The sequence below is a fragment of the Marmota monax genome, unplaced genomic scaffold (genome assembly GCF_021218885.2).
Source record: "Marmota monax isolate L192 unplaced genomic scaffold, Marmota_monax_Labrador192_F-V1.1 WCK01_AAM20220418_F8-fsc00330, whole genome shotgun sequence".
Taxonomy (NCBI): Eukaryota; Metazoa; Chordata; class Mammalia; order Rodentia; family Sciuridae; genus Marmota; species Marmota monax.
The window spans coordinates 21101-33775 of NW_026693782.1; the positions used below are offsets into that span (position 1 = coordinate 21101).

Consider the following 12675-nt stretch of genomic DNA (forward strand, 5'->3'; position numbering starts at 1 on the left):
TTCTTGAGGCTGCCTTGAACACACAATCCTCCTGCCTCAGCCTCCCAAGACACTGGGATTACAAGCATGTGCTACCATGCCCAGCCCAAATTAGGCAGTTTTTATAGACATAGGAGATTTCAGCAGAATGACCAGGTTATAAGGTATAGGAGGCTAAGAGAACCACCTCCAGTCTGGAGTTCTCTAAAGCACTCTGATAATACAGAATTAGGCAGTCTTTACCTACACTGACAGATGAGTTCAGGATTATGGGGAGAAACAGAATCCCCTATTTTTTAGACCAATATCCCTAACAACCAGACCTGCTAATACAATTAATGTCTGTAGTGTGAACTTCAATCCCTGTATTAAAGCCAGTCCTTCTTTGAGAATATGTTAGCTGTATAAATCGCATGTGATACCACTATGTGGACTCCCAACCTTCACTACTCTGCGTCATTTAGGAAATAAGGGGAGACACACTCTGGTCTTCTCCAATGGAGCTGAGGGGAAGTAAAGATGGTGAATACACAAAGAGCTATCCTCTCCCCTTCCAGACAATGTGCTTCAGAGCCTGGCTGCCTCTGAGCAGTGCCTTCATCAGGTGGAGGCAGCAGAAGGAGCAGCTGGGGCATCCTAGCCTTACACTTTCCCGGGACATTGATGTCATGTCCTGTGTCACTTTGGGCAGCAAACTGCTATGCCATTGACAGTAGTAAGTGGCAACATCTTCAGGCTCCAGGCTGCTTATGCTGGATGTTAAATCTGTTCTGGATCCTCTGCCCCTGACCCTGGATGGGACCTCATATTGGAAAATGGTTCCAGAATACATCAGGAAATTGGAGCTTTCCCTGCTTCCTATTGTTATCAGTGTCAATAACTAAGGCTCTGACTTGCCTAGTGGGACATTGTGATTTGGTCTCCTTAAGCTGTAGACCTGGATTTTGATTATCTATATCCACATTTGGTGTTCCTTGGATTTACAGACTATAGCTCCTCCTCTGTATTCTTTAGTAATCATATCAATGTCTTCAGTAAGAGAGTTCCCCTCTATGCCAAAATTCCTCATTGACACCCTTGGATCTACAATTGTTTTCCTCCATTTATGGAGAATTCCTACTAAATTCTTCTTCCATTTATGAAGACTGTGTCGTCTGGATGTCACACCTGGAATCTGATATTGAAAACATAAAAACCAATATCCACATGCTGAACCTTGTTATGAGAGTATGCGTTTATAGACCAAGTACATTGGACCTCACTGTGCTGGGTAAATCCCCAAGTGTTGAAACTTCCTGCTTGTTGAGGGCCACAGCCGAGTCGGGATGACCCATGGCATTTTTGCCAGAAGTAGTGGTTGAGAGGTGATGCCAGTGAGCCATTAAGATGATGCCTTTCGAGTTCTTGTGGAGTTCCTGTTGAGTTCTGGTTGAGCTCTTGCGGGGATTCCTGAAGAGTTTGCATTGGTTGGGGAAGTGCCAGAAGAGGGATTTCCATGTGGTGTGTTCCTGGAGGAGCTGTGTGGGTGGTGTTTGGGAGACTTCCTGGGGAGCGTGTGTGGAGTGTACTGGTAGAGTTCAGAAATAAAGTTTGTTCCTTCTTCAGTGGCTCGTAATTTGTGCCCAGCCAGACTGTGACACCTACTTTAAAATAAAAGTAGCAGGGTCCACAGGAGTCATGTGGGCACCCTTATGTCCATGCAATGTCCTGACGGAAACCAACTTCTTCACAGACTGTGACCACACAAAGAAGAAGTCCTCAGGGAGTGGGGCTGTACTCTGGGTACATGCAAATCCACAGGGCTTGGCAGGGCTTGGCACAGATGCTGGACTAGCTCTTCTCACTCATTCAGCAGAAATTTAGTGTCTTCCTATTTCCCCAGGCATCACATATTTCTCACAGAGTATTTTCTATTTATTTTTTTTGGGGGGGGCAAAAAACAGCCTCAGTATTGCCCCCTCTGCATGGCCTGTTAGTTTTATCTCCTCTAGCTTCAGCACATTCTGAGCTTGCTAGATTCCAACTATGACAGGAACTGTCCATTAGGACACAATTCCACCATACGCATGAGTGTTCTAGCTCCTTTTCTTGGTTCCCATGCATATCACTGAGGTAAGGGCAGCTTCCTCTTTACTCTGATTCCCTGAAACTATGGTTCATACAGGGAAGAAATAGGAAAACACGGGGAGCCACAATCTATTTTGAAGAGTGTCACCTACCTGACCCAGCTGTCATGTACAGCTAAGCATCTTTCTTCCTCATCTCTGAAGGCTTGGTCCCACTGCTTCCATCAAAGCCATCCAAGATCAGGGATTTCTCCCTTCCCATCTGAGCATTATGAGCTTCTGTCCTAGCTGCTCATGATTACACATATCCATGCCTGCTGTCCCCGGATGCTCAGGTTTATGCTTCTGCTCACTATAATCCTATAAATCCAGTCACTGTCTTCAGAGATGGAGGTCCTTCTTCTACCAAGTGCTCGTTGATGCCCTTGAATTTCTTGTGATTCCTAAGTGTGCATTTCTGCCATCACCAAGTATCCAGTAGTTCCCTAAAGAACCCAATTATAATGGCTGTTTTAGGACTGCAGGACTCAAGCAGGGTGAGGGAGAAATGTGTGTGAGTGCTATCTTATTGGTCCTGAGGGTGCCACTAATTGGGATTAGTTGTACCTTTGACTCACTTTGGGCACCCAAGAAAGAGGAAAGGGCAGAGTACTCAGAGGGATGAGATTCCTATGTAAGGAACAGAGTCCAGGCATGGTTAGGGGGACACTCTATGGGGTACAAAGTTGGATATGGCCAATTAGTGGTCAGAGTGCAGCAGGTGTGTGGGTGTGTTGGGAGGAGAGGGGACAACCTCCAGAACCCACATTTCCCTTCAATCCCTGCTGAACTCTTTTTCACTTGCTTACCTGCCTCTTTATCACTTTACCCTGCCTAAATCCAGGGGCCCTGAGGGCAGCCATTAATAACTCTGCTGCATTCTGAACTAAGAGATGAACAAGATTAGAATATGCAGTTTTTAGGAACTTTGTAGATTCAATGGTGTCAATGAGGAGCATTGCAGAGAGGGAACCTCCCCTTCTGAAGACTTTGATTTGATTACCATATAATACAGAGGAGGAGCTGTAATCTGTGAATCCAAGGAAGATTAAATGTGGATATAGATAATCACAAGCAGAGACAAGAAGTTCACTCTTATTCCTCTGGTATACATAGACACTTCCTGACCTTGGATGACTTGGATGTATGTAGAGGGACACAACATTCATGGACAATCTCTTGCTTAGCTGGAGATGAGAAGAAGAGTAAGTGAGGACAAATCCTACTCCTTCTTATAAATTGTGACCCTCCCCCATATTTACTTTGATTTTCTCATTCACAGAAAGGGCACAAGGGAAATGGACCAAAGAGGAGCTGGTCTCATCCTACTAATATCTGTGGAAGATCAAGCAACCCTCATTTAACTTAATTGCAGTTAATGTATTTCTGTCCTGACTGACAGCTCCTGTCAGGATGAAATGGAGACCAAGAAAGCACATGGCCACCTTCCAGAGATCAAGTAATACTCTACACTCAGGGCACAAAGAGGATGCTGTCCTTTGTCACACAAAACACATTATCCACTGCCAAGTCCATGGTGATCTGTTTATTCTAGAGACATTTGGGCACCCTGGACCTGTGCTGAGTGACTGGCAGGAGCCAGCCCTGCAGCTGTGCTCAGCCCTGCCCAGCTCTCCTGATTTGCATGTGCCCACAGCACAGCCCACTGCCCTGTGGACTTCTTAATATGCCGGTCACATCTTGTGAAGGAGTCAGTCTGAGACAGGACACAGCATGGCCATGAGGGCCCCTGCTAAGCTCCTGGTGCTCCTGCTCCTCTGGCTCCCAGGTAAGGAGGGACAGCACTGGGGAGTTAATCAGCCTACTGTTTTTAGGGTTGCTGGACAAACAAAGAAGTGCCTTTTAATATGAATAATTTTTGTTTGTTCATATGTTTTCATTGTTAGGTGTGAGATGTGACATCCAGTTGATACAGCCTACCTCCTCCCTGTCTGCATCTCTAGGAGACAGAGTCACCATCACCTGCAGTGCCAGTCAGAGCATTGGCATAGGTTTAGCCTGGTACCAACAGAAACCAGGGCAAGCTCCTAAACTCCTCATCTATCATGCAAACAATTTGGAATCTGGGGTTCCCTCAAGGTTCAGTGGCAGTGGATCTGGCACAGATTTCACTCTCACCATCAGCAGCCTGGAGCCTGAAGATTTTGCCACTTATTACTGTCAGCAGTATAATGGTTCCCCTCCCACAGTAAGACAGGCCATGACAAAAACCTCCCAGGGAGCAGAAGTGGGAGGCTGGGCTGCCCCAGCTCCTCCTCCTGCTGCCTCCACCTGCTGAGGGCACTACCCAGAGGCACCAGGCTCTGAGGGTCACTGGGAGATTTTGGTAGAAAGAGCCAAAGAGGATCCTCTGTACCCCCGCTAGTTGCTCCTCCTCACCCCAAGAGAAACAGACATGATTATGCTCCCCTGAAATCAATGAAAGCCTTTGTTAGACATGGGGAATTTGGTTATGGTTTCCATTGGATTCATACATCAACACACAAGCCCCTAATGGTGTTCCAATTGGGAATTTTCTAGGTGAGAAAACAGATATCTAATCCTCCCTGTAATGTCCTGGGGTATGAGAGTCAGAGAAGCTGACACAAGAAACAGGAATCCTTGCTGCTCACCCAGAATCCATAGAGAATATTCTACTGAAATTAAAGAGTGCCCAACCCTGGGGTCCTCAGAGCTGTGCAGAATTCCTGAGGTTGTGCTCTGAAGCTGCCCATGGACTCTAGTACTCACCAGGTGATTCTCCCCTTCCCCTGCCTCCATGTGTCACCTGCAGGAGACAATGAATTATGCACTTTTATGACTTCCCAATGTCAAGGAATTGCCTTCACTGAGACATTCTATAGGAAATCAATAAACACCCATATTCTGATCCTGAAATTCTAAGAATATTACCTTACATCAACAAAGGGAGGTGGGATTATGATAAAGATTCAGGACTTGGAGATTTTCCTGAATATCCTGCAGGAGAGCAATATAATCACTAGGGCCCTTAGAGTGGGAAAGAGTGACAGTCACAGTCAGGGGATGGGACAATGTTGAGAGGTCTTGAGAGACAGAGGGAGGAGACAGGAGAAGGAAGTGAGAAAACCTAGGAGCTGGAAAGCCTGGAGCTGAATTCTGTCCTCAGGAGCCTGCAGAAGGCACCCAGCCCTCCTGCCCTGGTTTCAGCTCAGTGGGAATCTGAGCTCCAGGACCCTGAGATAACCAGCCTGGGCTGCTCTAAGCCCAGGAGGTGATGGTGGTCTTTGGAGGCAGCAGTAGGGACTGATGCAAGGGAAGGGACAGAGACACCCTGGCAGTGGCCATCCACTGCCCCACTAAACATTGTCACATTCCTGTCATTTGGTTTCTACATTGACATGAGGCAGAAAACCTTTAATCTAAGAATGGATCTTTCCAGAGCTATTCTGAAGTAGAAATACCTAGATAATTCTCCCTCACATGGGGTCTATTCACAGCACCCGAGGAGAGAGGAGGGTTTTGCTTGCTCTGTGCTCATTGGTCTCCATGTCTGGGGTACAGATTAGATTCACAGGGGAGAGTTAGATGGGAGGACTGAGTCATTAATGGGGGCAGAGGGCAGGAGGGAGGGTCAGGGCAGTGCAAGGCACACCCCTCTCCACATCTGGAATGAAGGTAGGTAGGGCAGGGAGGGCTACAGGGCTGTGTTTTGCAGAAGAACCTGCAGAGGCCTGAGTTTCAGGTGAGGTCAGCAGGGAGTGGGCACAGGCAGCAGGAACTGAGATTCCCAGCCTTCAGTTTGGATCCTCTCCTTCCACCGCAGAGGCTATGCTGCACCTTTGGGAAGACTGTGGCCATGTGGAAGAAATGCATCTAAATTCAAACAGACCTGGCTTCAGAGCCAGCCACAGCCCATGTAACTTTTAACTGTAAAGTCAAAATTTAATGTAAAATAATTAATGTTTTCTCCATGTTGCTCAATTTACTACAAAATTTCAAGAAGGACTAGAGAGTTTATTTTCATTTTTATGCTCATAACTAATCCCTCCTGGGAAATTGACATAACACACATTAATGGGTCCAGGAAAATCAGAGCCTCTTTGTCTTTGAAAACCAGAGTAATCTTCCTAATAGAAATGATGCCTATTGGTTCTGTTTCTTTGGAAAACCTTAAGGCAGGAGGCTTTCTCTGGCCCCATTGTGGACACTCCACTCACCCTAAGTGGCCATTCCTATCACTGCGCTGGCACAGCCTATATTCATGCCTCTATTGCAATGCTGATATCTGCCACTCACTAGGTTGTGAGCAGACACCAGGTTTAACTCATTTTGTATCCCCGTAATCTAGCAGAATGTCTGACACACAAGTAGGTACCTGATAAATATTCATGGAATAAAAGCAGTACCAGAGCCTGAAGTTGAAACAGTCTTCTTCCTTCCCTGGACTGCAGTACCCTGTATCCAGGAGGATCTGTGGCTCTGCATGCCATTACACTTCCAACCATTCCTCACAAATGTGCAGCTCTCAGCCTCTTCCCATGTAGTTGAATGATGTCCTGTGGCCAGATCATCAGTTATGACAGACAAAGAAACCAGCTGAAAAATTGACTTTCAAGAGCCCTGCCTTCTCAAAGGACAAGGTCTCAGGTTTGAGAAAATCTAATTACTTTCTTGAAGCTGTTGATTTCTCTTGATCTCTGCATTCATGGGACCAGTGTCTTTCATCTCCAAGAGAAGGGCCAGTAGAGTCAGATGATAGCTCCGGTCAATTCCACATGCTCAGATTTAGATTCTCAATGGGTTCTAAGACCACCTCTCCATGTGTTGAAGGCTGAATCTGAATAAACCATGATTAAAAGTTTGAAATTCTTTACTAATTTACATCCTATATTGATAAAAATGTAACAATTAGTTATATTCTATCTTAAATTATTTTCAACATCATTTTTACTATTGATATTCTCCAACCCCATTGCAAGCACTCTGAATCCAAGTAAAATGTATCTTGCACACCACTTTGCCTAGTGATAATGACTTACTAGGCACTCAATAAATACTTGTAAGTTTATTATTATGCTTGGCCCATCTAATCTGGTGAGTTTATGTATGTCCACAAACCCCTAAAAGCATCTCCAAATACTATTCTATAAAACTCTAGAACATCAGCTGATTTTCTAGTTAGCCTAATTCTGCCTTATTCATAAAAAATTATAAAATTTACATTTTATAACCTTTACACTTTTTCCATTAGCATGATATACTGTTACATTGTTGCACCCCAATGAATTGCACCTCTCAGAATTCATGCCCTTGTGTTATTGCTTCTTACACTGAGGCTGGGCTGGGTCATGTGACTTGCTTCAGCAAGTGGGACATCAGCAGGCATGATCATCTGCTCATCAAGCAGAGCGTAGTAAGCTGTTTCTCTTTTGAACACAGATTCTAAGGTGCAAGAAAGTCCAACCATGTGAGATGCACAAAATATGTGAAGTAAAGACTTCCCGAATGTCACGGTTCCATTGAATGCCTTAGAGGGCAGTACCTAAGAGAGACCTCAGAAAAGACCAGCAGAAGAACTGCCCAGCTGATCTCAGCCCAGATTGCTGAATTCAGATAAAAAAAAATGACATTTTTTAAGCCACTGGGTTTGGTATAACAGTAGACAACCAAAACTCCCAAAATCTTGTTTCAGCTTCCTAACCATCATTGTGAATTAATAAATGCCCCCTAATATTTGTAGGTCCCATATTTAAGTACCTTGAGTTATAAAACATTAGAAGTGGAAGATACTTTTCCTGATTTTGGGGGAAAATATTTTGCTTCTAGACATTTCAAGGATATTGAGACTTTAGAATTTGACTTTTGAATGTAGAACTTTTTTCTAGGTGGTGCCTTTAAAAAGATAATTAAGTTAATCTCTCATTATTATGATTATTATTTTCTTTTTCTTTTCTGGATTTTGCTCTGGGGTAAGTATCTAGGGAAAAGTAAAATCTGATCTTTTGAGTCTCATGCCCTGTTTTATGCTCTTGCCAAAATGTTCCATTAACTTCATTCCAAGTTTAAAACAAAATATGTTCTTTTTTTAAATTTTTTATTGTTGGTTGTTCAAAACATTACATAGTTCTTGATATATCATATTTCACACTTTGATTCAAGTGGGTTATGAACTCCCTAAGCTGGAGAATCAGGAAGGCAGGTGTGTAATTCAGTCCAAGTCTGAAGGTCTGAGAACCAGAGGATCTAATTGTGTGACTCTCAGTTCAAAGTGGAGGCCCCAGAATGGGGCAGGAGTGTGGTGGTGGGGAGGTGCTGGTGTCAATAAATCCCAGAATCTGGATTCTGGAGGATTAGGAGCTCTGCTGTCTGCAGGTTGGTAAAGATGGATGTCCTAGCTCAAGGCATCTTTGTTCTGTCCTGGACCTGGATGTGGCAGAGGAGGACTGCCCCCATCGGTGAGGGTGGATCTTCTTTTCTCAGCTACTGATTGAAATGAAATTCTTTTTTGAAAACACTCTCACAGACATGCCCACAAATGAAATTTTATTAACTATCTGAGTTCCTCTGACTCTAGTCAAATTGTCACCAAAAGTTAACCATCAAACCTGTCAAACATGGCAATTCCTAAATTAGATTTTGAAGAATACATTGGAGTGATACAGGGGGGTAAGTGGAGAAGGGCACTCTCAGCAGAAGGTAGGACTATGTGGAAGGTCATGGAGACACATTGTGGAATGGGGGACATTTAGAAAAGCCTGGAGAAGAGGGTACAAGGCGGGCAAGTGCAGGGGCAGAAAAGAAAGCCAAGGTCAACTGAGCCTCCCAAGGATTTCAAACTTTATCTCCTATGTGATGAGAAACATATAATGGTATCAAGCCGGGTAGAGACATGAGCACGTTGTTTGTTCGTTCTACTTGACAGCGGGGATAGCACTTTCAATAAGGATGAAAATGTTCTATCATTTTTTTTTTCTATTGAGTATGAGAAGCCATAACCACAGGAGTACTTGAAATGTGATCAGATAAATTCAACTTTAAACTTAAGTGTAGATATCCAGATGTGCCTCTTGGCTGACATATTGGGTAAGCTGGCTCTAGAAAAAATCTCAGTGGTGGCAGTGGGGAGTATGAATTGGATGAAGGCAAGAAGGAGGGAGAAGACCTTGTAACAGTTCAGGTGTGAAATAATTTGGTATTGAACTAATTTACCATGAGGATGAAGTTGTGCCTGACTTGAGGATTACTTAAGAAATAAACTGGGGGCAGGCGTTGTAGCTCAGCAATAGAGTGTTCGCCTTGCATCTGCGAGATCCTGGGTTTGCTCCTTAGCACCACATAAAAATAAATAAGTGAAGTAAAGGTATTGTGTCCAACTACAACTAAAAAATAAATATTAAAAAAAAGAAATGATGCCAATGAGAAAATTTAATAAACAGGCTTTTATTACTTAACTTTCTCCTGTTTTCTTTTGACTTTCTGTACAGAAAACCTCTTATTGATCTTTTTCTCTAAAACTGACCTATATCCAACCTGCATCATCTCTCACCTGCATGACTAAATTTTTTTTTTAATTCTTGAAGGTTCTTCACCACTACCATATGCATCTCCAGTATATGATCTTAAGAGGAGAGAGATTGGCCATGGGAGGGTGGAAAGCCACAATTAGATATCCAGTAGCAGCAAAGATGGAATAACTGTACAGATTACTGTACCTCATATTGCAAATATAACCCTGGGATGAATGTAAGAAAGCTTGGCTGTGGGTGTAAAAGGGAAGGAAAATGAGAACAACCTACTACTGGAGAGCTTCCAAGGGACTGCAGCCATGTTCACTGGTGATTCTTTGTTACAGTGGACAAGCTACCCCTTCTAAAAAACCAAGAGAGACTCTCCTTCCAGTCATAGGACTAAAGAAGAGCTACTGAGGGATGAAGAAGGGACATCACTCATTTTTCAAGCTACCCTTACCGTTTCTTTTTGGTAATTATCACAAAAAATAGCATAGATTTTTCAAATCAAAATTATTTATTAGGAACTAGAGTGTTTCTGGATGGACTCAGGTTCAGACTCAAGAGTCTTGTGAGAAATATGTATTCTCCATGTACAAAGTTACCTGATAGATAAGCATTCTCCAACTTAGTATAGGGCATTTGCATTTTAACAGCACCCCAAGTGATTCTTCTGTTGTATGAACACAAGTCAGCAAACTAGTATTTAAAGAAGCATTTTCACTACATTTGGTGGTAAATATATATATATATATATATATATATATATATATATATATATATATATATATCACATGCCAGCTTTTTTTTTTTGAGGTAGCATCTTGCTAATTTGCTTAGAGCCTCTTAAAGTTGCTGAGACTGGCCTTGAACCTACCATCTTCCTGCCTCAGCCTCCCAAGTAACTGAGATTACAGGCATGCACCACATGTCCGACTCTGTCTACCCATATTTTTAACACAGTTAATTACTTAGAACAGTGCAGCACATACAGGAGACCATAACCCAATTCCGTGATTATGTGTCCTAGAAACTAGTAAGATAAGACCAGGCAAGATAAGGGTGGAAAACTGACCACAGGGCTTGAATTTCAGGTCTGGATGTGACCCATGATTGACAGACAAGTCACAGGCATGAGGCAATTGTGGACAAGTTAACAGAGCAGGCTGAGGGCAGTGACAGAAAGCACCACAGGCTACACCCACTGAGAAGGCCTTCACAGAGGCACTGGGACATGAGAATACTTGTGACTTAGATGAAAAGGAAGGAGGAAAAATCCAATTCTGAAATAGATCACCATGCAAATGCAAGAATCAGACCAGAAGTGGCTGACTGGAGGGGCTGCTGGACAGGGGTGGTTAGAGAGGCTGACTAAGTCTGGTGGAGCCAGCTGGAAAATAAGGTCCTGCGCATTTAGCCTGGGAAGCTCTCAGGTGAGGGAGCCATGGGGCAAGGTGACATCACCAAGAGCAAAATGTCAAGGGCCGCGTCATCAGGCACAGGAGAGGAATTTCTCTGTCAGGGCCTGAGCACCCTGGCCCTGGGCCACAAGATGCAGCGGGAGCCTCATGTTGACCAGAAATGTGAACCCAACTGTATGGAGATGTCAGGCAGGCAGATGTTTGGACACCTAACAGCAAGTTCCCCACAGTCACCACAGAGATGCAGGCCAAGGCTTCCTGGTGCTCCACACTCAGGGCAGCTGCTCTACTCAGTCTTCCCCAGAGTTGCACATTCTCCCATGACTGTGCTGGAGATGAGGCTTTGATACAATCACGTGAAACAGGGCTGAGGAGGATGGAAGCAGTGTTTACAGCCAAGACTCGCTGACTGAGGCCCTGGGGAGGACATTTGTGGGAGGCCAAAGCACTGTGGCAGGAGCAGAGAGCACAGGGACAGCAGGAACCTTCCAGGTCCTCAGCCTGGGGCTTCTGGTAGTGTGAGTGAAATCTGTCCCTGACCACTGCCATTGAACCTGCATGGGCCCCCAGGGCCCTGGGTGGGTGTCAGCAGTTAACATCAGGTCTATGCTCTTCCTAGTCCAAGTTTTCCTTCTGGTTGGACACAACACTGACTGGAGGGGCTAGGCTTGTGGCTCAGAGGTCAGTGCTTGCCTAGCACGCACGAGGCACTGGGTTTGATCCTCAGCTCCACATAAAATAAAATAAAGATCTTGTGTCCATCTCTAAATAAAAATAAATATTCAAAATAAAAATACTGGCTGGACTTGCTACTGATGGTGACCCCCTCTCAGGCAGACACAGCCAGGGAGCCTGGAGACTGATCATCACAAGGTCCCCACAAGTCCCTGCAATCAAGAACATACATGGATCACACACCCACTACCAGTGTATTCAAATATTTCTCAAATGTAGATTTTTTGATTCTTAACAAAGAATCAGGTTGGTTTATATGATTTTTCTTTGTGCACATTGCAATCACTGTGTAATTTTGTAAGGATCACACTTGTGTGAACCTCTCAGCTGAGCCCCCGAGCACCATGCAGAGGAGGATCTGGGCTGTGTCACCATCTTGCTGGTGCTCACCATGTGTGCTCAGGCCCTACCTCCAGGAAAAGTGTGTTTACAGAGCTCTGAGCAGCTGGCCTTGATCCCTCAGATTCTGACAAACACCAGAGTGTCAAAGCAAAGTCCACATGTGGAGAAGCCTGAGGACAGGTGTCAGAAGGGACAAAATAGGGCCAGAGCCAAAGGAGAAGGATCATGTTCCAAGGAAATGATCAGAAATCCAGGTGCAGCTGCAGTTTTCATCAACCTTCCCAAATGACATCTTCTCACAAATGTCTGCTTTCAACTCTGCTGCAGTTGGGATAAATGATTCATTTTACATCACACTCTCAGTGCAGGTGAGCACATGACTTCTAAACATTATTGAAATATTTACATGTGGTGTAGTTGCATGGAATATGCTCCTGTCACTGGAAACAATGAGGAGAGAGAGCACAAGCTCTGTTTCCATCCAAGGTCACATCTGAACTTCAAATACACACTTCAAGTTCCTCTTTGGCCACTAGAAGGCACCGGGACATATCCACCCAGCCCTCTGTTGCTTCCCTCAGCACAGACAATTCTCATAACAGG

The 12675-nt window shown here is 44.3% G+C and overlaps 1 gene segment (V, D, J or C); it reads left to right on the plus strand.

The window, feature by feature from the left end:
• Positions 1 to 3753: 3753 nt before the first annotated feature.
• Positions 3754 to 4398, plus strand: LOC124105019 (immunoglobulin kappa variable 1D-13-like). The segment is given in 2 exon segments: positions 3754 to 3873; positions 3992 to 4398. Coding segments are annotated over 2 exon segments (447 nt in total).
• Positions 4399 to 12675: the final 8277 nt, after the last annotated feature.